Source organism: Trachurus trachurus, assembly GCF_905171665.1.
Source record: "Trachurus trachurus genome assembly, chromosome: 20".
Taxonomy (NCBI): Eukaryota; Metazoa; Chordata; class Actinopteri; order Carangiformes; family Carangidae; genus Trachurus; species Trachurus trachurus.
The window spans coordinates 4,568,386-4,592,169 of NC_139911.1; the positions used below are offsets into that span (position 1 = coordinate 4,568,386).

General features: G+C 45.5%; 1 protein-coding gene across 2 annotated transcripts in view; it reads left to right on the forward strand.

The window, feature by feature from the left end:
* The window catches only part of mpp7a (MAGUK p55 scaffold protein 7a), a 165,517-nt gene that overhangs the window by 97,575 nt on the left and 44,158 nt on the right, over positions 1 to 23,784 (forward strand). For both annotated transcript variants that reach the window (XM_083995638.1, XM_083995639.1), the window contains exons 7-10: positions 18,073 to 18,154; positions 18,592 to 18,677; positions 20,179 to 20,253; positions 23,298 to 23,494. In XM_083995638.1, the coding sequence (XP_083851764.1) occupies positions 18,073 to 18,154; positions 18,592 to 18,677; positions 20,179 to 20,253; positions 23,298 to 23,494 (440 nt within the window). The remainder of the gene's footprint in view (positions 1 to 18,072; positions 18,155 to 18,591; positions 18,678 to 20,178; positions 20,254 to 23,297; positions 23,495 to 23,784) is intronic.

Consider the following 23,784-nt stretch of genomic DNA (forward strand, 5'->3'; position numbering starts at 1 on the left):
CTCCTCAGTGGCCCGTGAAAGACCTCCATCTGTCATCGACAACGCTTTGTTGTGTTCAAAAAGGCTCTGCCCACTCTTGATCTGTGCTGGACATGTCCGTCCCCGGGCCCCGGCCCCGACCGCCTTCTATTTTCACTTTGTGGTTTTTTTTTTCTTCCACCCTGACCACCATCTTGGCTCCGGGCCGGCACACTCCTCTCACCACACCCTGGGGAGAGGAGAACACACCTAAGCCATTTTTGGGTTTCTGCCCGTTGCATGTTCTTGCGGAGCTGCCGCCGAACACAATAATGTGGCTTGGAGGAATTCGGGCTTCTCCCTCGCAACACAGTCAAGTGCGTCGCGGGCGCTTCCTGCCTGAACCGGCCTCTCCTCTCCTCTCCTCTCCTCTCCACTCCTCTCCTCTCCTCTCCTCTCCTCTCCTCTCCTCTCCTCTCCTCTCACGTTGCCTGAAACCATAATGTGATTTACGCCCGGCCCCAGGCATGCAGCTTAATCATCTCGTTGGTGTTATTCCATTACGTGACTTACTTGATGCTTTTCTGTCTCGACTTGAGTTGATTTTCCTCCCGAGTTCATCTGAAACGCACATTTTACGACGTGCAATGCTGTGCATTATTGCGCAATATTGAAGGTGTTAATTGTGCAGAGTATATTTCTGTAGGAGCGAAGCGGCAGCGGCCCCAGTTTTAGTTTATAGGTTAAGGGTGCACACCGGTTATTGTGACTGTGTCTAAATAGAGAAGGTGCTGCAGCCTCCTCTGCTCCTTTAGAGGTCAACACCGGGTCAGTTTTATAACTACTCCTCCAATTTTAAGATGTGTCATAGGTTGTTTTTCCTCCCAGTGTAATATATCATCTGTAACACCACTGGGCCGTGATGCAGAAAAACAGTTTAGATTTAGAGCAGGAAGCCGTTATGACTCCAACTGGCACTGGATAAAAACATGTTTCATTTATAAAGGTAATTACAACAGCCACTAAATCTTCCACTGCAACTAATTTCACAGCAGCGAGAAAAAAAAAAAACCCGAAAACAAAACTGTACAATAACACATTACAGCGCGCGGTAGCAGGAAGCGATTTTCAGCCCATTGCTGTGGGGTGGTTTGGTTCTCAGGAGCTGTAGCTGCCCTCTAACTGCCCAGAGGACCCGCAGGGCACAACTGCTGCCCATAATCTCCTGTGGCTATAATTTAGACCCGACCATGGTGTGGACAACAGTAGGATTCATTCTGCTGCAGGGCATGAGTCCTGTCTCTGTGTGTGTGTGTGCATGAAGGGGACAACAATGAGCACTTAAAAGGACTAACTGCTGTGGCAGAGAGCAACGAGGAGGGCGACTCGGATCAGATCTTTCTCATACATCACTCACAGCTTGTGAAAATAAAATCTGGCCTATGCGGGGCGTGACATATTTGAGGAAACAAAAAACATGCACATCCCAAAAAACGTGAGGCTAGGTGCAGAAAAAAGGAGACCGCACACTAGTATTGCTCCCGTGACAGTTTTAATGTCAACACCGAGTAACGTTTCGGGCGTTGCAGCCCTTCATCAGACATGACGTGACATATTTGACCCAGTTTTCCCAGTATGAAGTGAATTTCTCCAATTTGTGATTATCAAATGCTGTTATCCTCTCCATTTTTATAATATATATATATATATATATATATATATATATATATATATATATATATATATATATATATATATATATATATATATATATATATCCATTGTGGTGTCCATCGATATATTTGAGGTTGGGCTCTCCTGTCATAACCATTTCCTGGTAATACTCTTTTTACAGGCCACCAGCAAGATACTTATTAAATGTTTATCTCTTTTCGGCCATTCCTGAGGTACAGTACATGTATGTGTCCAAAGGGGTATTTCACATTTGAAGATATCCTGTAGGGCATTGTGTATTTCTCTCCAATAGTCCCAGAAAACATGGTAGTGGTTTGCACTTTGATTTCCGCAGTTCCTCCAGCAGACAGGAGAGTTATTATCATAGTGAGACTTCTGGGAGGATGTTATAATATAAAGTACCTATAATTAGGCTCTTCCACCCAAACTCCCTCCACTTTTGTGAGCTGGTACACATCCATTGATACCTCCCTCCATATTGCCGTCCATTCTTCCTCAGATATATTTATCCCTCCTTCCTTCTCCCATTTTATTTTAATATATGAAGTTGACTGTGATTTCACATCCAATAGACCAGTGGTTCCCAATTACTAGACATTTCAGGCTGCCCCGTTTGAATTTGATGTTGAAAAACACTGCAATAGACCCTTTTACAGGCATGAAACAATGTCGTCCTGTTTTCTATTTGCTCACTTTCGACCACTGAGAAATGAGCAAAAACGCCCCGAGAGATCAACACATGCATTTATCATCTAATACCAGTGGGACTCTAAAAAACAAAAAAAATTGCTGCAGTAACGCAAACTCTCAGGAAGAAAGTGGTGGGAGCTCCTCTGTCTCTCTGTTTCCCCCTTTTCATGTAGCTAAAGGCATTTTCACACCAAATCTTTGCTCCTGGATTTTTTTTATGCACATTAACCTTTCACCTCGTGTCAGCAGGAAACATTTTTAAAAACAGGCTTCGCAGCAGAGAGAAGTGACACCTGTGAACGAGCCTCACCGCTGAGTCCAGAATGTAGCATCAAGCAGCTGTGTTTTCACTTCTATCCAAGAAAAGCAGTTTGTTCAAACCTTTATTATATGTTAAGAAGATAAGATAAAACTAGATAAGGTAAGATAAGATAATATGCTGTCAAAATAAACCTTTAAGAAGATAAGATAAGATAAAACTAGATAAGGTAGGATAAGATAAGTCAAAATACAATAAAATCAACATGTAACTCCTTGTTGCTTTGTAAAACCGTCCACGTACAGACATAAACGTGCTGACATGTGACTGACAAAAGCCAAAATTGTGCACTTAACATGTAATGGCCCTAATAGTCCTCACTTAAAAACTCTGGGTACTTTGTGATTTACGAAGGTGAAGTTACTCTGTTACTGCGACCCTCTAATTTGACAGTACGTTTTAAGACTTTTTTTTTTACCTCTGGCCCCCAGAAGATTGACAACCTGCGGATCTATAAAGGGAAACTGACCCTAATGAACAGTTAGATGCTACATGAAGGAAACAGCCGGCAGGTCAGATGCTCATGGTGAAGTCACTAACCAATAATAGTAAAAAAAAAAGCCTCTAATTGTGCCGGGGTCCTCATTCACCGCCGCACCAAATTGATTTGGATGTGCCCTTTAACTTGCAATTTCGTATAATCAGCCTGAAATTCTCAAAGTTGACATCATAACAACGTGGGCTGTACAATGTCTAATTTCCTCTCCGTCTCTCCTTACGCCGCCGCTCTTTTATTTCTCTGTTTCAGCCTCTTTCTCTCTTTCTCTCTCTTCGTCTCTTCGTCTCGGACCGGGCCGTTGTTAGCTTACCACGCACCGACTCATCCATTAAGTTAATTGTGATTAGTTGAGTGGTTTGTGTTCATTCGGTAGCTCTGATTAATTGCTATCATTTCACAGAGCGTGACTTCATGCCACATTTCAGTGAAACAGTGAAAACTCTATCTTCTTCTTCGACTTCTTCGTCTTCTTCTCGCTGCTGCACTCCCTGCTCTCCGTTTCTTTCTGCTTCTTTCCCAAACGGGCTGATTTATTAGCTCAGGTGTCAGGACAATTAAATAATTGGATTTGGAGAGCGGTGCAAACATGTGCACACACAGACACAGACACTTCAGCTCTTCAGCCACGTCCTCTCATTGGAAGAATGTGTTATCTCGGCTCTTGGCTTTCAGTGGAGAGAGTTTCTGTGGGGGTCTAAACTTCGGTGTCGGGGGGGGTTGTGTGAGGTCAGAGCCGAGCATGTGGCGGCGGCGGCGCTGCAGCTGATATACTGTACTACTGCTGCTGCTGCTGCTGCTGCTGCTGCTGCTGGTGGTGGTGGTGGAGTTTTTGCCTCCGGTGATAAAAGGCCTGAGTGCAGACTGACTAATGGCAGAGCGAGAGCCAGAATCCACTGGTGTTACACAATTGCAGCAGTCCCGATCCAGATCCAGGAGCTTTGGACACAGCAGAGAGAGAGAGAGAGAGAGAGGGAGGCCTGAAAACATGAGCTGCAAGCGCAAACACGTCGGCCTCAGAAAGTTATGACGTGTTAAAGGTTTTGGTCGTTGATAAGGAAATCCTAAATCAGCATTTATCTCCAGTCGAGCGTCACTTTCTCGGCTTCTTGGCTTCGACCGTTTGTAATCATCACCGTGTGAGATGCTGACGGAGGAGTCGATCGATCGAGCCGCGACGTCATCCACGGAAAAACCCCAAGTCCTCCTCACCACGCACACAGACACGCAGAAATATGTTAAACAGCAACAACAACGAGGGGAAAAAGACGTCGACGTTGCTTGAGTTTTTTCATCCGCACCGCAGCTGTTCAGAGTGACCGTCGCTATGATGTGAGAACATTCAGAGGCGGACGGACGGGCCCGGCTGTGGTCGGCTCTGCTGCTCGCATTTGGATGTTCCTAAAGCGCCGTGACGCAGATGTTAATAGCAGACTTGGAGATCTGTGTTTGTGTGTGTTTGTGTGTGTGTGTGTGTGTGTTCATGTTTTTTGTTTTCTACATCACTTAGCTCGATGCCACTCAGTCGTGCCGGAGCTCATCATCGCTGTTCATTCACTTCCCTCCGTTCTTCGTTCTCTCCGTCTAACACTCTTCCTCTCATCTGTTTTTCCTATCAGCTCCTCTTTTTTTTTTTTTTCTCTGCGGTCGCTCTTGTGCATGTAAGTTTTTTGGTAGCAGATTTTATTTGAAGTGATGTAAAGGAAGAGGTTACAAATGAATTGTCCTTCATGTGAAGTGTTGCCTCCTCTCCTCTCCGACCACGTGTCCATACGACACCTGTTGCTCCAAGTTTTTTGACTTTTTTACATTTGTTCCACGTTCCTGTTGCCCCGTCCCTTTGTGCGATGTTTGTTACGAGAGCAGCATCGACACTTCATCCATCCTCTTCTGTCTTGATTCTTCCATCCCAGGTTGTTAAGCATCATTAGCAGCCACAGTCGCTCCGCTGCCAGGAATGTGACAGGGTCAATATCAGGCTGCTTCCTCTCCTCTCCTCTCCTCTTCTTCTTCTTATTCGTGTTGTTGCTCAGGGTTGGTTTTCCCATCACGGCCGGGTGTCGCTCGCTGAGTGGAAAGACTCGATTGCAGGGTCCATGCCATCCATTTTGCAGTGCCAGCCTTCCCAGCGTTCCTGCACCAATCAATACAACCGTGCTGCTGCCTTCCACTGGGCTCGCCCACCCAGCTGCCCCCAAAAGCCACTGGATACCAGCGGATCAGCTGGACTTCTCATTACAGACCCACAAATAGCACCGGTTTCGACTCCAGCGCTATAGAAGTCAGTGCACACACAGGCATATGGATGACATGTCCAACATTATTATTGTAAAAGCTCCAACTCCATGATTGATGCTGATGGATTTTCTTTTACTTAATAAGGGAGTTGATAATTGCAACGAGACAGGAAAGTCTTGCGATCGATTCAGCTCGTGACGAACTCGGTTTTCCATGAACGGTCGCGGCTGGAATGAACTATTGGCAATTTTACATGCCATGCTTTTCTCATCTGCTGCAGACTGGGGCTGGGGCGTCCTCCTCTTCCTCTTCTTTTCTCTCTGACACAATTAGGACGGTCGGCGGCGGCGGCTCTGATTCCATTTGTCTGCGAGCCTTCACAAACACATCCATTCACATCGCTGCGGTCGGTGTTCTTCTAAACCGTCCACTTTATTCTGTATTAAAACTGTGCAGGCGCGAATCTACACAAAGCCAGGTTCACATGCAGGGTGGAGGATGAAAAACCTCCGCTGAGAAAGTTATCAAGGACGAGATAGATGTGTGTTTTTAAAAAAAAAAGCGCCCCGACTCGTCTGTTGTCTGTTTACATCAGAATGTGGAAAGCAAAGGGGAAAGTAATGACACTGGCTGGGAATTAATGGAGCAGCTAATGAGATTAGAGCAGACAGCACACATGTTAGTGTTTTACAGATAGACCCGTGTGCTTTAAAAGCAATACGTCTGTCACTTGATGGATTAGGCCGCGGCGTCCCGGGAGCGCCGCGAAGGGAAGATGGAGCACCGCGATCGAAAAGCACACAGACAAGTGGAGGAGCACGGCTGTTGTCGACTGGCTCACCCCTGTCATGGTGTGTGTATCCAGCTGTGTGTGTGTGTGTGTGTGTGTGCACTGTGCACCTACATGTGTGTGTAGTAGTTCTTCCTTTCTTTGATTTCTTCATGCATCATGTGGTTTTTATCTGTGTCGTTGTGCAGCCACACTCTTTAAAGAAGATGCATGAGTTCTTTACACTGGTGCATTTGATGCAATGGTGCATTTATTTCTGAGGTCACTGTTGTTGTGATGCAGGTTTCAGCTTTTAAATGCACCGCTGCAAAAAACAAAAGACATTGTGGAGTAGCTGTGGGCTTCTCCCTCGGTGCAGTGTGGTGGATTGTTCTGGAGTTTTTTTTTTTTTTTTACTGGTTTCTTCCTCTCCAAAAGAAACAGCTGGTGATAAAAGAAATAATAAAAGAAAATCCCTCTGAATTCAGCTGCCTCATATTTAAAAGTCTTAGTGCTTCAGTGAGAGGCTGCCTCCCTGCTTCACCTTTGTTTCTTTTGCATGAACTTAAGTGTTTGAACCAGACGTCCAGGAAGTTTTTACCCTCAGCTGAATCATCCACAGACGTGTCCACCTCTCCAAAAACACAGAGCGAAACAGTCTCATTGATGCAGTTTATTGGAAGCCGAGACCACCTCTAATCTCCTCTGATAACTAACGAACCAGACGATCAGGAGTCAAATACCTGGAGGGGCCTGGTGGAGCTGAGCCGCTGACGTCTAACGCTCGGCCTTTTCCTGATTAAAACACAGACTTGGAAATGGCTAAGATGTAAAAAAAGGAAAAAAAAAAAGTGTTTTAAAATCATATCTGACTCATTGTTACCCTGACCCATGCAAGCACGTCGGCTCTATGATGTCATCCGCAGGAAACCAAATGAAACAGAGCGTTACGCTGATTAAAATTACAGATTTCTGTAGGTTTTTGAACATTGCTGGAAACATTTGAGATGATTTAAGAACACAACTCAAAAAATAGATTTCACAGCTCTCGTTAGAAAAAGTTACATATCTCGACTCTTAAGTCTCATAAATGCGACGTGATTGACGGCTGGACCTAATAGGATAAATCCAGAGTTTGCGGTGGTTATTCGCACGATGTTTACTTAGCAGAGGATTTTATCGTCTTCCACCCAAGACCATACTACGTGTTCGGTAAAAAGGATTAGAGGCCCAGCGCATACGTCAACGTGACACACAATAGAGATAATTCAGAAACGTCCATATTATCGCCGAGCGTGGAGCCAAAGTTGCTTCAAACCTTCAAGTGGGGAATAGACGGATCATTTAGACGGCTACGTCTTACAGCCAAGAAATACTCAGAGAGAGGATGATGTCATTTTATCCGCCTTTTTTTATTGGATTTGAGATAGCAAGTGAGTAAAATGCATTTAACAGTTTTGATTACGGCTTTGGATGTTGGATGCATTTGACTCGTCTCTCCTCTACTGTCTCTATCAAGCCCAGAGAGAAAGGCCAAGAACATGTGGAAACGATCCATTTTTTTTTATTATTCCATTATAGTTTCTGCTGTTTATCATAGATTAATTTATACAGTAGCTTAATGCTGAATATACAGTGTGTTTTAACGTATAAGATAAGTTTATTGTAATAAAAAGTGTTTATAGACACACACATCACCATCCTACAAAAAAAAGAAAAACAAAATTGGATTAACTAGACATGGAAAAGCCCTGTGTTTATTCTGCTGTGTGTTCTTGTACAACGCTCAGTCCAGCGGCTGTTACACCACCACCACCACCACCACCGCCGCTGCTGCTGCCGCCACCCTGCAGCCTGTTGAGTTGTGAATGTGAAAACACGCAGGCCTTCCAAAGCCACATCTGAGGCATTCCCAGATCCTAATCTCACGGCACTCTTGAATAAAACGTCTTCCTCCTCCTCACTCAGTCAGTCTTGTGTAATCATGAACTCCATGGTGTGGATGCTCGATCCAGCTCTACTCGGCTCTACTCGGCTCAGCTTTGGTTGGCTCGGCTCGGCTGAATGCGGGCATTGTTGCCCGTCGGGCCGGGCGCTCCTCTGCAGCCCCGGCTCCTCAGCTCAGCTCGGCTCAGCTCGGCTTTGGAAATGAATACTGACATGTGAAAGTGCTGTTTTCTTTAGTTGGTGTAACGACGCTAAACAATCCCAGAGCGAGAGATAGACCTCTAGCCGTGACACAACTGTCTCTTTGTGTGCACTCATGCAGACAAGAAACACACACACACACATTTACACACACACATACACACACACACATACAGTACATAATGACTAAATATCTGGCACCGTGCAGCTCATAGCGAAGAGACGGCGATTCCACTCTGTCTACAGTACACGGTGATTCATGTGGACACTATGGAAACAAATACACACATTTTCAGTGAGATAGCTGCACATTTACACACTGATTCACCCTCACAATCACACACACACACACACACACACACACATACATACAAACTCACCGGCACCTGTCTGAAGTGCCGAGGTGGGCCCGCTAAGTGTGTTTTCATAGCAACAGGGTAATGACTGGCTCTGAAATTGAGGTTTAAAGAGGCTAGAGGAGGAAAAGGAAAAGAAGGAAGAAGAAGGGGTGGAGAAAGACAAATGAAGGTAAGCCGTCCTTCTCTCCTTCCCTCTCTTTCTTTCTCTCTTTCTCTCTCTGCATTAGACTACCTGGCAGCTCCTCCTGGAATCCCTCCTGCTCGCCATAATTATCATAATAATGACCCGCAATTTTCCTTTTTCTCAGTATACTTGTTAATTACGACTGGTAGGTCAAGACCGAGGTTAAGGAAATAAAAAGGGAAACCGGAGCCTGGGTTTAGTCTGAGAGGCCGACGACGAGGTATGAGGGAGAATAAAAGGTAGGGAGGGAAGGAGGGAGAATAAAGAAAGGGAGGGAAGGAGCTTTTATTAGCTGCAATCACAAACGATTTAATACAACAGGTGGAAAGGCATGAGACGACGGGTCACCCAGAGGGAACCGGCCTTGTTGCATCAGCTCGAAAAACCATTTGACGTACTTAAATAAAAATAAAAAAACCTTGAAATCCTTCATTCTTCTTCCTCTTTTTGCGACAATAGTGTATAGATTTTCCTCTGGACTCCTGCTGCTAATCCTTTACAGCGCTGCGTTAATCTTTATAGACGACCATAACGCCGAATGGATTTTCTGATCATAAGAGAATACGCTAATATTACACGAGTCTGCAGCGCTTTGAGAAAGTGTGCAATAACTCATAAATACACCGGGCCCAGAGCGTTATATGTGTGTGTGTGTGTGTGTGTGTGTATATGCCATCGCAGTGAGGTAAGATGAAATGACACACTCCAACACCAGATATGATTGGAGGTAATTGTATTTTAATGTCCAGGAGGCCCATTCCCACTTTGTATTTGGTTTTTCCATGGCCGACATCTGGTGTGAAGAACGCCAGCATGTGTTTCCACTACACTTTGTATTTATACCTCTAAACACAGCAGTCAACACAGCAGTCGGCAGGAGTTTATTGTCGCCGTTACACTTTTGCTGTTAAGTGACATCATGTCAAAACACGTCGGCCTCGCTGCCCGGGCCGCCCGTGTTTGTTTTCCCACGTCGCTCTCAATTTGGAGGGAGAAATAATGTTTGTCAAATGCCACGGCGCTCGGTTCGGTTCACGGGGGCCGATTTGTTTTGAGTGGTCGGGTCGGACTCGTTACAGCAGCAGGCCGAGGAGCCGCGTTGTTTGAAATGGAGCGGGTTTTCCCTGGTGGTGCGGCGAGGACGAGTGGAGCGGTTCGAGGTTAAAGGGGACATGTTATGGAAATATCCCTTTTTGAAGGCTCTTTAACATACATGTGGGTGTTTGTCTTGACTTCCAGCCCCCAAAATGTGAGAATTGACAAAAAAATATGTAATTTTCAGGCTCCCTGGGTTGAAATCCATGTGGATTTTCGAGCTGTTCCCTCAGTTGTCTTCCAATGATGTAACTAGTTTCTGAATTTGCATAATACCCAGTGGTTCATTTGCATTTAAAGGGACAGGCACTGAAACCAGCCGTTCTGAACAGGGCTGTTTGGAGAGGATGAAAAGAGCTGTGATGTTTGATCCTTGAGGGATTTTGACCGAAGCATGTCACAGACATGTCTTTAAGTCACCTGGGAACTATCTTAATTTGTGGAAAAGGGGCAGAATATGTCTCCTTTAAGGGTAAATGGGGTAAAAGTTTTAACTAACAGATATCACCATGAAACATCCCTCAAATTTTATGTTTAAATATGTAAATGAGGCAACTTTTAATGAAATATGCGCTAATTTGCATACATTTCCAGAACCGAAATCTGAACAACAGATTGTTGACATATTAGACTCAAGTTTTTATCACTCTGTAAATGAGAAAATACTGTCACCAGCCCTAAAAAAAAATCTAATTTCACCCTGTTTTTAGGAATAAAATGTTGTATAAATCTGGCTATGAATGATATATCAACAATCCCCTCTGTAAAAACCTTCAGAATATAGACAGGGATCAAACTAGAAGGTTTGGTGAAGTGGAGATTTCGGGCTCAGAGTCTGAGGAAAAACTCATTTTGAGAAAACGACCTTTAAAGACTTTTACTGTAAGATTGTTAATGTGAATCGTACTTTTACGATTGGTTGCGGATACGGAGGAAATGACAATTTTTGGAGCCTACATCAGGAGAGAGAGAGCTTTACAATGATACCTGACATGACATGGGTCAGACAACAGTAGCACGTTAACTTTTGGTGAATTTAGGAGAAATCTACTGACGAAAGAGACAAAATGAAGTAAAATAAAAACCTTAATGTTGATTTTCTACCATTTCTTTCGACTTTTATGAAAGAATACATATTAAGGAATAAAAAGTAGTGTAGTGTCTCGCCTTAAAGTGAAGAGATCTCAGGATCCCGCCACACATCGCCTTGCACCAGACCCCAAGACTCACAGCGATGATGATGATGAGCCGAGGCCAAGACAGCCAGCCAGGCCTCGCGTCATCCATACAACCAGAGTTACACGCCAGCCAGCCAGCTAGCTTCCATCATGTCATCCATCCAGCCATCCATCCATCCAGTCCATCAGCCAGAGGGCAACTCTGATTGCCCCACGAAGCCTCGGTTTGCCAGAAGAAGCCGGTTGTTGCGGCCAAGCCGAAACATGACGAGACATCCAACGCTCAGCTTGTCTTACTCCTCTTATCTGCTGAAGTTTCATGGCACTACTGTTCGCTGACAGTTCCCTGGACGCTCCGGCCTTCATTCCATTCCCTCTAATAAACACACGTTCTCATACAGGAGCCAATCCAAAAAATTTCAGTCCCTATTCTCTCTTTCTTTTTTCCTTTTCTCTCCCCCTCCTACACTATATGAGGTGTGAGCCATTTGTCATCACATACTTAATGCGGCTGCCATGTCGGCATGTGTGCTCCAGCTCCAGCTCCAGCTCCAGTGCGCTCTCTGGGAGGGAGGGTGGGGAGGGGGGGTGATGGCTTGATACGGACAAGCGTCACTCCAGCGCTCCTCATCAGACGTTCAGAGAGAGAGAATAAGGCCAACCCAACAATAACAATCAGAGGCATTTATGTGTTAGAAAATTGAGGGATAGAGCAAAAAAAAAAGAAAGAAAAGGAGCAGTGGCTGCATATGGAGCTGATCACGTTAGGAGTGGAGGCTTCGGATCGCCTTACTGATGACTAATTGACCACAGCTAGGAGGACCTCCTCGGGCCAAGATGAACCCCCTCTCTCGTCTCTATTTTTGTGTTTCTGTGTAATTTCTGCAGAGAGAGACGTCGTCGTCGTCGTCCGAGCTGCAGCAACAACGCTCCACAAACAGGAAGAGAAAATCAGCCGCCGAACAACATTTAAGTTTCTTTATGCACTTTTTTTTTTTTTTTTTTGCCAACAGTGGAGTTGAGCCACTTGATGGTTAAGTGGCGCCTCGTCTCTAATTGCTAACATAGCGTGGCCCATTCATCAGGTTTAGCGACTGTCCGGCATCAATCATCCCGTCCTCTTGAGGGTTTTTTCTCTGTTTGGCCCTGACTTCAGGTGGGGAAGCGCCCGTGGCCGCCGCTCTCATACAAAACACACACTCACCTAGACACGGTTGCGTGCACACGAAAACACACCTACACATGCTGTCACTCATGCGTGCATGTGCTTTGACAGACGTCGACGTTCCCTGTCTGACTTCCTGCAGCACTGTTTCCATGCAAAAAAAAAAAAAAAAAAAAAGTCTGAAATGGCTTCCATGTGCCAGGAGGCGTTGAAGGCTCCGTGTAAACCCCTCGTGCTATTTCTATTTCTTCTCCGCTGCACCAGGAAGCCCATCTCGGTGCTGGAGGCTCTTTACCTACCTTGTTTCTTCCTTTACACACACACACACACACACTCGCACACACACGTTATGCAGCGTATTGCAGGTTGGAGGCCGAGTGTTTATGTATTTGTTTAACAGAGCAGGGACTCCTCATTAGTGGTCACGCAAGGCTGCATGCTGATGATAGCACCCATAGGGTATCAAGGCACGAGGGGGAAGGTGATGCTGAGTTCAGGAGGTTGGATTTACCCCCCCGCCCCACCCCTTCCTCATTGCAGCTGCCTCCCAGTGTTTCTGAGGCGTCCGTCAGGCCTCCAGGAGGGCTGTTGTGGAGTGGAGAGCGAAGGTGAGCGGTGGATTTGTAATGAGGTGGAAGGGGAAGTGTGGCGAACGCGGAGTAATCAAGGATCAGGAAAAGAGGGAGTTGGGACGTTGGGAATGAGGAAAGGAAAACGTAGTGTAGGCGAAGTGTTGGAGTTTTATATGTATATGTAATGTGTATATGTATATTTATGTGCATAGAAATGTATAAATCTCACCAGAGAAGCACGTTTTAATCTCGTCGTCATGAGACTCATGCGGTGAAATTAGAGAAATAAAGAATAAAAGAGTTGCTGAGCTGCACATTAGCACCAGTTTATCTTGATCTCTCATCATCTCCCTTCCCTCACTCACTCACAGCCGCACTCACGTTCAACCCGAACTCATATACCCACCATCCTCCACCTCCTCCTCCTCCAAGACAAGAGTCTCAAGATCGGTTTCCAGGGGTGACTGCATTATTCCCATGTGACACTCCTCATTTGCGCAATCTGTCTTTTCATGGACAGCCATCAAAGAATGGAACAAGCTGAACTGAAACCCTGAAAAGCAGAACAAACTTTTTAAATTTCTCTTATAATTTAAAACATTGGCTACTGGATAGATAACCAAAGTTGCCTCTACTCTTTAAAGCAGGGCACTTGTTGTTACTCAGTTAGTCTCTTAAAAAATGTACCTTAGTACCTTTCAATGCATGAATTATTTTAAAATCTTTTGAAATAGGAGCTTGGGAATTTTAAAATGTTTTGTATGACTTAGCTTTGAGCTGCACATTAGCACCAGTTTGTCTTGATCTCCTCACTCACTCACAGCCGCACTCACGTTCAACCCGAACTCATATAGCTACCCACCGTCCTCCCCCTCCTCCTTCACCTCCCTCCCCGACAGCTCGTCACTCCATCCTCTCCTCCTCCTCCTCCTCCTCCTCCTCCTCCTCTGCTCTTCCACTTACCCTCCAGTTTGGCTCGTTCCCGTTGCCACTGGAGCGTTCTGGCCTCCCTCGGCTTCTCTTATCAGACAGAGCTCATTTGGCTACCGTACCGGTGCTGAGAGTTCAGACCGGGGCTGGCCAGATTATGAAGGGAGGTTTCCCCCCCCCCCTCCTTTCTCTCTCTCCACCTCCCCTCGTAAATCCTCAGCTCCTTGGCTCGCCGGCGCGGGCCCCGTTAGGTTTGAGGGCAGTGGGTCAGATGAGAATCTTCAACTAAAGGAGAACGAGTTTTGGGGCGAATGAGCTCATATATGATACCTGTTGTGTTTGTTTCTCAGCTGGTGTTCAAAACTCGTAAATCCCAGTGCTGCTTCCCACAGATCTGGGTTCATGACCTCATCCTTTTGTCTTTTTCTTTTTTTTGTGTGTGTGTGTGTGTTTGCATTGCAACGGTGATTCTCTGTAATCACCGTTGCCACTTGCAATAAAAAGCCGTAACAGCGCAGTGTTTCGAATTTGTGATTTAAGCCATATGTGTCAAAAAAAAGAAAAAAAAACACGATTTATATCTAATGCACCATATGTGAGTCTATACAGTAGATCGCCAGGCCACGGACACGCCACCATGCTGATATATATGTGTGTGTGTGTGTGTGTGTGTGTGTGTGGAGTTTGTGCAGCCTATTGCCCCCCGGGTCCAAGGCTGCGTTCAGTCTCTGCTGTTTAGTCAGCCTTTATTTAAACTGCCACCAGCCACCAGCGACCCCCCCCGAGGGACACAATAAAAACATCCATCATCCCTCTGGCCATCCGCCAGCTCAGAGGAGGAGACAGAGAAAGTGGAGCGAGAACGAGAGAGAAAAGGAGAGAAAGTTAATGACCACATGTCTGAAGACTCCTGTGAGATTTCCTACCAACTCCCATCTCGTCCTGTTGTCTGTCACAGTCTGTCTCTCTCTGCCTGCAGCGCTCTATTCACACAGAAAGCTCTCTCCCTCTCTTTCTCCTTCTACATCACAGACTGACTGCTGCTTTAAAGGGATAGTTCACCCAAAATTGAAATTTCTCTTCTCTGAGTTACAGGGGGTCTCGGCGTAGCAGTGCATGTCCATATAACGGTTGCAAATGGATACCAACTGTCTTCGTAACAAAAAGACACACCAAAAAACATCCAAATACCTCCATGCTGCTCGTATATAATGTCCGTCTTGTATTGAAGGCCAGAAATGCAAAATTGTCCCGAAAAAATTTAAATAAGTCTATATTTCAAGCTTGTTTTGTAGCGGAAGCTCCTCTTCCCAGTTCGTCCAAATTTGACGAACCGGGAAGAGGAGCTTCGAGAAGCTTCCGCTACAAAACAAGCTTGAAATATAGACTTATTTTCGCATTTCGGGGCTTCAATACAAGACCGACATTACATACGAGCAGCATGGAGGTATTTGGATGTTTTTTGGTGTGTCTTTTTGTTACGAAGACAGTTGGTATCCATTTGCAACCGTTATGGACATGCACTGCTACGCCGAGACCCCCTGTAACTCAGAGAAGGCACGGAGGACTCTGAAACTTCTCCCAGCCCTTAGTCCACATGAGGGTGAGTAGATAATGAGTGAAATTTCATCAATTTTGGGTGAACTAAACTCCCTTTAAGTCACACAGCTGGGCCGATGTGTGACCCTGACATGGGGGTCTGACGGTGCCTCCTCCCCCCTCCTCCTCTCGCTGACCTGCTCCTCTCTGAGTCTCTTTAATTACCCCCATTATTCTGTTAGCTCTCTGCAGACACAACCGCCGTCTCATCCTGATGTCTTTCTCTCCGTCGCCACAAAAGGGGGAAAAAACCTTGAGGAAACCATTATCTAGGAGGAAAACCATTAGGTGTGAACAGGTCATGAAAATACCCGAGATGACGCGCTAATAGATCGGCAAAGTGGCACAAACCAGAGGCTGCTTTGGTCTTTGTTTTCATATCTCCTCCTGTGCTGCTTCCCATGGACGGCAGCAGCCAGAAACACTTCAGGCGCTGTCAAAAGGAAGACAAACAGAAAAATATCATAAACCAGAGGGGTCGAAGTCGAAGCCGTATAGCGCTCCAGCGGTGGCAATATAGGTCCGGACAGCTGAAATAAACCAAACCACGGCTGGTGAGAGAGGTGACCAGGCAATGAGAAATAAAAACAAAGCTCTGTGAGGGGGATGATGGGAATAGCAGCGAGGAGGAGCAGATGGAGGGACGAGCTGCGGCCGCAACCAGACGACGCATCTGTCTGGTTCTGGTCGTCCGACGCCGGCACACGTTAGACTTTTATCTGTTTTATTGTGAAGGGAAAATGTTTTCTTTAAAGGGATAGTTCAGCATTTTGGCAAATTGGCCCATTGCCATAATCCCTATAGTCATAGCAGTAGGTTCGTTACCTTTAATTGTCGGTGCAAGCTGTTTTTAGAACGGCGGAGCAGAGCCGCGAGCTGCTCAGAGCTACGCTACGGAGGCTCATGGGATTTCTTGGTTTCCCTCATCAAACTCATCAAATACACAATCCAACAACTCCACAACGCTCTGGTGGACAAGTTGTGACCTGCACATTCACCACGCTATGAGATAATAACAGAACGTTACCACACAGAGTTGTTTTAGAGGGAAATTCATGCAAAACCGCTGATGCACGTTCCCGTCGGGGACAGTTTTTCATCAAGCAGTCTCTGTATTTCCCTCTAAAACAACTCTGTCTGGTAACGTTCTGTTATTATCTCATAGCGCGGTGAATGTGCAGGTCACACTTAAAGTTTTCTGGTAAATGCATCACTGCTGAACTCCATCTTTTCAAATAAGGGAAGCAGAAACACTATCCTCTTCTTCTCCGTGCGTCTTTTTTTGGCCAAGCACCAAACCCATGAAGGAAGACAGGGCAGGGACGGCTCTGGCTACTGTGTGTGTGTGTGTGTGTGTGTGTGTGTGTGTGTGTGTGTGTGTGTGTGTGTGTGTGTGTGTGTGTGTGTGTGTGTGTGTGTGTGTGTGTGTGTGTGTGTGTGTGTGTGTGTGTGTGTGTGTGTGTGTGTACCAAGGCCTCATACCTCTGCATCTATATACCACCGCTACTGCAGTGAACGAATAATTCCCAAATTCCCACTCGGACAGTCCACCCTTCTTTTGAGATCAGTCAACGTGCAGTTGTTTGATAATATCACATTTTCATGGTTTACGGTGCAAAATGTTAAAAAAAAAAAAAAAAAAAAGTAAATTTCCACTTCCACAAATCTTGTCTCAAACAAACATGTTCCTTCTGCTCTGGAGAATATTATTTACAGTCCGAGGCCTCTGTACTGTATCAGCATCATAGGTTGCAGCTTCTACAATCTGGATATTATATTTGGCCATATTGCAATCTTGATAATATTTATATTTTAGCTTCAGTCGTAACAGCCAGTTCCAAAAGGATATATTATTATTATATCATTGCAAGTGGAAACACAGACCATCCTGTCTTTAAAGGTTTAGTCTCAGTGTGTTCTGGTCGGCCTATTGGTCATTTAATACAGTGGTTCTCAACTGGTGGGTCGGGACCCAAAAGTGGGTCGCGGACCTGTTCTGGATGGGTCGCGGACAGCTGGTCAAAAAAGTAAATAATATTTAATGCACATCTGATGTTGGACATGTCTTTTATAACTTATATTGAAAGACACACGAGACACGTGAACACATGCAGTTGTAATGGTCCTCCTCACTTTCTTATTATTTGCTCTGAATGCAAAGATATCAGTTTCTTATTAATGTGGCCTGAATGCAGTGAATCTTGTTTTGTTTTGTGGGTCTTTATTTTGTGCAATTTGATATTTATTCACTTTTGTGAATATGCTCTGAATGCAGAGATGCATTAGAAGTCACATATATCGTTTTGTTGGTCTCCATTTTGTGCAGTTTGATATTTTTTTATTCACTTCCGTACATGCAGTTGTCATGGTCCTCCTCAGTTTCATTGATGTGCTCTGAAATGCAGTGTGCTCAATAAAGAGCAAAATTAGTTTTTAAAGGCTTTAAAAAAAAAATCTTGGTTTGAATTCTATAAAAGTGGGTTGCGACTTAATGACCATGGGAAAATGTGGGTCCCAGAGTGAGACTAGTTGAGAACCCCTGATTTAATAGACATAGTTCAGTATCAGTTCCTTCAGTTTCAGATCAGATTCTTCTGATTGTCGTCATTTGATGTGAAACCTGAACCCTCTTCTTCCTCTTCTTCCTCTTCTTCTTCCTCTTCTTCCTCCTCTGCAGGGAGCTACAATCATGCGTGACGAACACACAGGAGCCATCCTCGTGGCCCGCATCATGAGAGGAGGAGCAGCCGACAGAAGTGGTCAGTTCCAGCTGAATCAGCCCCGATTTGCACATTTCCACTTTGTAAAACGTGAACACAGCGAACGACGAGCGGCTCTCTCCTTTTTTATGTCGTCCACATGTTTTCTGTTTGATTCTTTCGTCTTCATTGTGACCAAGTTCTGTTTTTCAGCTCTGCCACAGCGAAAGCCAAAGGCAAATTTCCACATGTGTCGACAATGATGTTTTGATTCTTCTCCAGCCTCAAATGCCACCATGACGATAAACATTAATCTGGTGTACTGTACACATCCCGGGGCTTTGTAAGCACCGGACCTCTACACAGTAGCTCACTTGTGTTAGGATGTCAGGGTAACGGAAGATCAAGCCCACTGAAGATATGCTGCGTTTTTTTTATTTTTTTTTATGTGTGTGTGTGTGTGTTTTTATGTGTGTGTGTGTGTCTCTGTGTGGCAGGACTGATTCATGTCGGGGATGAACTGAAGGAGGTCAATGGAATCCCTGTGGACGACAAGAAACCAGAGGAAATCATTCGTATTCTGGTGAGCCTCATCTGCTCGACTTCATTCATTCAGCCCCGTCTGTGTGTGTGTGTGTGTGTGTGTGTGTGTGTGTGTGTGTGTGTGTGTGTGTGTGTGTGTGTGTGTGTGTGTGCGCTGTCCAATGGTCTCTCCCATGTTTTAGCTGCTCTCCCTTAGAGAACATAACATTCCTAGTTTGTGATGGCAAAAACCTCCCCTACCTCATCCAGGACTACGTTGCTCTCGTCGCTGCAATGAAGAAAAAAACTAAAAAACTAAAATACACTGGACCTTTTTCCTCCTTGCAAGTCTTTTCTGGCCTTTAGACCACATGCATTGAGCCACGCAGCCCCCGGTACTCCCCCTCTGCCCCCCCTCTCCCCCCCCATCTGGATGAGACTGATGCTTAGTAGTCCATCCAAACAGGCTCATGCCGCAGGCCTCAAACGAGCTCTGTCACGGGCCCAGGGCTCTGCCAGGAGGGACGAGCGGAGCGAGCGCAGAGAGGAAAGAGAGGAGAGAAGAGGAGAGAAGAGGAGAGGGGAGCCTCTTAAAGGGATAGTTCACCCAAAATTGAAATTTCTACTCATTATCTACTCACCCTCATGTCGACTAAGGGCTGGGAGAAATTTCAGAGTCCTCCGTGGCTTCTCTGAGTTACAGGGGGTCTCGGCTTATCAGTGCATGTCCATATAATGGTTGCAAATGGATACCAACTGTCTTCGTAACAAAAAGACACTCCAAAAAACCTCCAAATACCTCCATGCTGCTCGTATGTAATGTCCGTCTTGTATTGAAGCCCCGAAATGCAAAATTGTCCCAAAAAAAATTAAATAAGTCTATATTTCAAGCTTGTTTTGTAGCGGAAACTTCTCGAAGCTCCTCTTCCCGGTTCATCAAATTTGGACGAACTGGGAAGAGGAGCTTCCGCTACAAACAAGCTTGAAAAATAGACTTATTACATTTTTTTCGGGACAATTTCGCATTTCGGGGCTTCAATACAAGACGGACATTACATACGAGCAGCATGGAGGTATTTGGATGTTTTTTGGTGTGTCTTTTTGTTACGAAGACAGTTGGTATCCATTTGCAACCGTTATATGGACATGCACTGCTACGCCGAGACCCCCTGTAACTCAGAGAAGCCACGGAGGACTCTGAAACTTCTCCCAGCCCATAGTCCACATGAGGGTGAGTAGATAATGAGTGCAATTTCAATTTTGGGTGAACTACAGTATCCCTTTAAACATTGAAGGCCTTTTCAGACACAAAGGCAGATGATAGCTCTCAACACTCCCTCTTTAACCCCCACCACACACACAGTATCCCTTTCAAGCAGGGACATCCAATCCTAAAAGCCCCGTCCGCTGCTGAGAAATCAAACTGTGCTTTACATTATGGGACTCTGTCTGGATTAGGTGCTTTGTGAAGTATTTGCAGTAGCAGATGACTGCTGCTTCCGCCCCGACCTGACCTGTTTGTATCTATCATGTCTCTCTCTCTCTCTCCCCCGAACGCTCAGGCGCAGTCGCAAGGAGCCATTACCTTTAAAGTCGTTCCCAGCGTGAAGGAGGAGGCGCCGACCAAGGAGCCAAAGGTAAAGGCCCTGTACCTGGCTTAATCATTAAGTTGATTGGGTTACACTCATCGACCTGAAAAACAGAGTGATACCTTATTGTTGGATGTAGAACAGTGTTTCTGAGCCACGGTGAGGAAATGATGTATGTAGAGGGAAAGCGGAGAGTTGTGTAATGGTAATAAGACGTGGAAATACAGTAACCAGGCACCGTGTGTAGCACCGGCGGCGCTGCATCACTGACATGTTTCGACACCAGAAACTCGACTCTAGACCCGAGTTTGGTTTCTAAAACAGCAACAACAACAACAACACAACTTATAAACAGATCCTTTTTCCAGGTTGTCCATCATCCCTCCATACTGTACGACTCAGCGAAGAGATCCGATGTTAACAATCAATCGTTGTGGCCATAACTCACTTATTATGATGCAATTCCACTTAAATATCCATAAGGTCACTTTTTATATCTACAGTAGCAGGTCAAAGGTCAACTTCACTAGTTGATTCTTTATTTATTTATTTTATCTCTTAGTATTTAGGTCCTATTTTATCATTTTTCCCCATTTTTTCATTTATTTTAGTATTATTATTATGTTTATTATAACTTATGGTGCTATACGGCCTGTCATTCATTTATTATATGAAGTCATATGTCAGGAAATGTTCTGTAAAATGATTAAAATGTTTAAAGTGACTACGAGGACGTTCGGAAAGCAGAAGTGTTTTCATACTACATTTCCCACGAGCCTTGGACCGGTGCAAGATGGAATAGATGAAGAATGTTTTCATTGATCAAGAACGAAAGTCGGAGGTTCGAAGACGATCAGATCCATAAACGATGCCAACTAGCGATCCGGCGGCGTTATTCCCATGACCCGCCGGGCAGCGTCCAGGAAACCAGGAAACTAGGCAACGCTGGACAAATCGACCACTAAATAATAATATCAAAGTAACTATAAAGACAAAACGATATATTTATCAAAAATGGACCCATTAACAAGTGGGTAATAGTTTCATCCACATTAATATGAGACTCTTTTATAACCAAAAGCAAACTCCTCGCGGCCTCTTTAAATAAAAAGTTCTAAAAAAGTTGATTCTGCGTGAGGAAAACTTACCTCTTCATATGTCCATGTGCATCCAAACCCCCGTGCTTCTGCAGCTGCTCCACCTTCCCCCCCCGGGTCGGTTCATTCCTCCTCTATCCCCTAATCTACAGTTTACATCATTGCAACCATGTTAATACTCAGATGATGCGTCAGTCAGTCAGTCATCCAAGTTTCATTCAGCCATAGAGTTACTATTAAGTCTTTACTGTGAGGCTGCACAGGCCAAATAACAGCATGCATTTCACTTGTGACACCCTACGCTTTTTTTTCTTTTTCTTATTATTATTTATTTTTTAAAAACCAGATGCATGATGAGTGTGATCTCACCACATCTCCCACCCAAGACGGTGACTCAGATCCAGACTTAATATCATGAAGCCGAGCCCGTTTAAAAAGCTCAGAGAGACTTCTTCTCGCATCACACCGAGCGAGGGTGTAAAGTAACTCTAAACATCGATCACCTCAGAGCGTCTCTGTGGGTACAAGTCATATATACAGTAACAACTGTTAACAGTGAACTGCACCACTATCTTGTAGCCATCCATTTAAACGGTGGTTTAACTGTCACCCCTTCCCCTCCTCCTCCTCCTCCTCCTCCTCCTCCTCCTCTTTCCCACTCACCCACTGGGCTGTTGATACGCCATTTCTCACGGGCTCATCTATCAGTAGCAGACAGGAGCTGGATCCACTCCCCGGCCTTTTTTTAAGCTGCGAGGGTCGAGGAGGAGAGCGGTTTATCATCGTTCCCCTCGGCGCAGCAGCAGCATTAACAGCAGCAGCAGCAGCCCACCCTGCACTGCACTGCGCTGCATGACGACAGGGTGGGCCACTTACATCCTTTGTCATCATGTAACGGTCGAAGCTGTCTGTCTGTCCGGGCCGCTTAAGGAAGGAAGGAGCCCATCTGACAAATGATCGGCCGGTGCCAAAACGCTGAGCCGCTCCTCCTTCATGAGAAAAGCTCTGAGCTCTTAACATCAGGTGGTGTGGCTATAGCTGCATCAAAGGGCAACAAGAGAGAGCAAGAGAGGGAAGAAATGTAGCTTAGTGTGTAGTAGATGTATGGGTGTATTCTACCAGAGTCGGCTGCTCGGTTGCCAAAACGGCCGTTATGACCCAAACAAAACATCTCTGTCTGAAACATAACTTCACTACATGGCACGAAGCACCCTTTAAATCAATGGGACATCGAAAAATTTAATCTCACCCTCTCCCTCTCTCTCCCACGTTTTTCTTCCTTTTTCTTCGTTTTATTCCTTTCCACATGCGCCGAGGTGTCTCCGGAGTGATAACTCATCATGACAGAACTCAATTTGGACACGAGACGTATAGCAAGGTGCTTTAGGTTGCAGCCCTGCGCTCGCCCACAACAGGAAAAGATGTCGGAGGTTTTTCCACCGTGGGTTTCCAACTTTCTTTGTGTTGATGAGGTGTGTCCCACCCCGGCTGCCAAAGCAAATTACACACAACTCCTTAAAGAAAGAGAATAACCTCTCTTTCTCTCTCTTTCTCTCTGTGTGTTGGTTTTTGTTCCGCCGTGTGGAAAGATTACCGATTATTAGCTCGTGTTTAGAATTAGAGAAAGTCAGCGAGTAGAACTGGAGGCTCTGACTCAGGAGATGTTAAGTCTCACCGCTCTTGGACGACGACGACGGCGGCCGAGGGGCTTAGTCCGACATAAGTGTTGACGGAACGACATGGAGAAGGCCACCTTGGCCGGCAGACGGAGGTTTTAAACTCTGATTGCTGTGACCTTTCTAGAAAATTCACCCCGAGCGTTGGTGTGAAGCACCTTCTGTGTTTTTTGCCGTTATGACGACTTGTTGGAGTTCACACTGCATGGAACGGAGGGAAAGGTAATTTACAGTGAACCATTGCTTTTTCCTGTTGTGCATTCAATCCATCTCTTTGTTTCCCTCCTCCTCCTCCTCCTTCTCTTCCTACTGTGACCAGGTGTTCATGAAGGCGCTGTTCGACTTTGACCCCAAGGACGACAAAGCCATCCCATGCAAAGAGGCCGGACTCGGCTTCAAGAAGGGATTCGTCCTTCAGATCATGTGCCAAGATGATGCAACCTGGTGGCAGGCCAAGCTGGAGGGCGACGCTAACCCCCGCGCCGGCTTGATCCCGTCCAAACAGTTCCAGGAGAGGTAAGAAACTAAGAAACACCCACTGCTCTGTCTGTCTTAACAAGGCTGGATCTTCACCGCTGTCACAGTCGCAGAAGTTTTCACCCTTTTTTTTATAATATTCTTCTCTTTTCTTTTCTTTTCTTTTCTTGCCTCGCCGCTGCCAAAATAGTCTGGATTTCCGCACAATGTCTGGCCCGAAATGAGTAATGACAGAAAATGATAGCACTGGTACCGATCCACTTTGGACAGCGAGGGGATGGAAAATCGCACATCACAGTGTATGTGTGTGTGTGTGTGTGTGTGCGTGC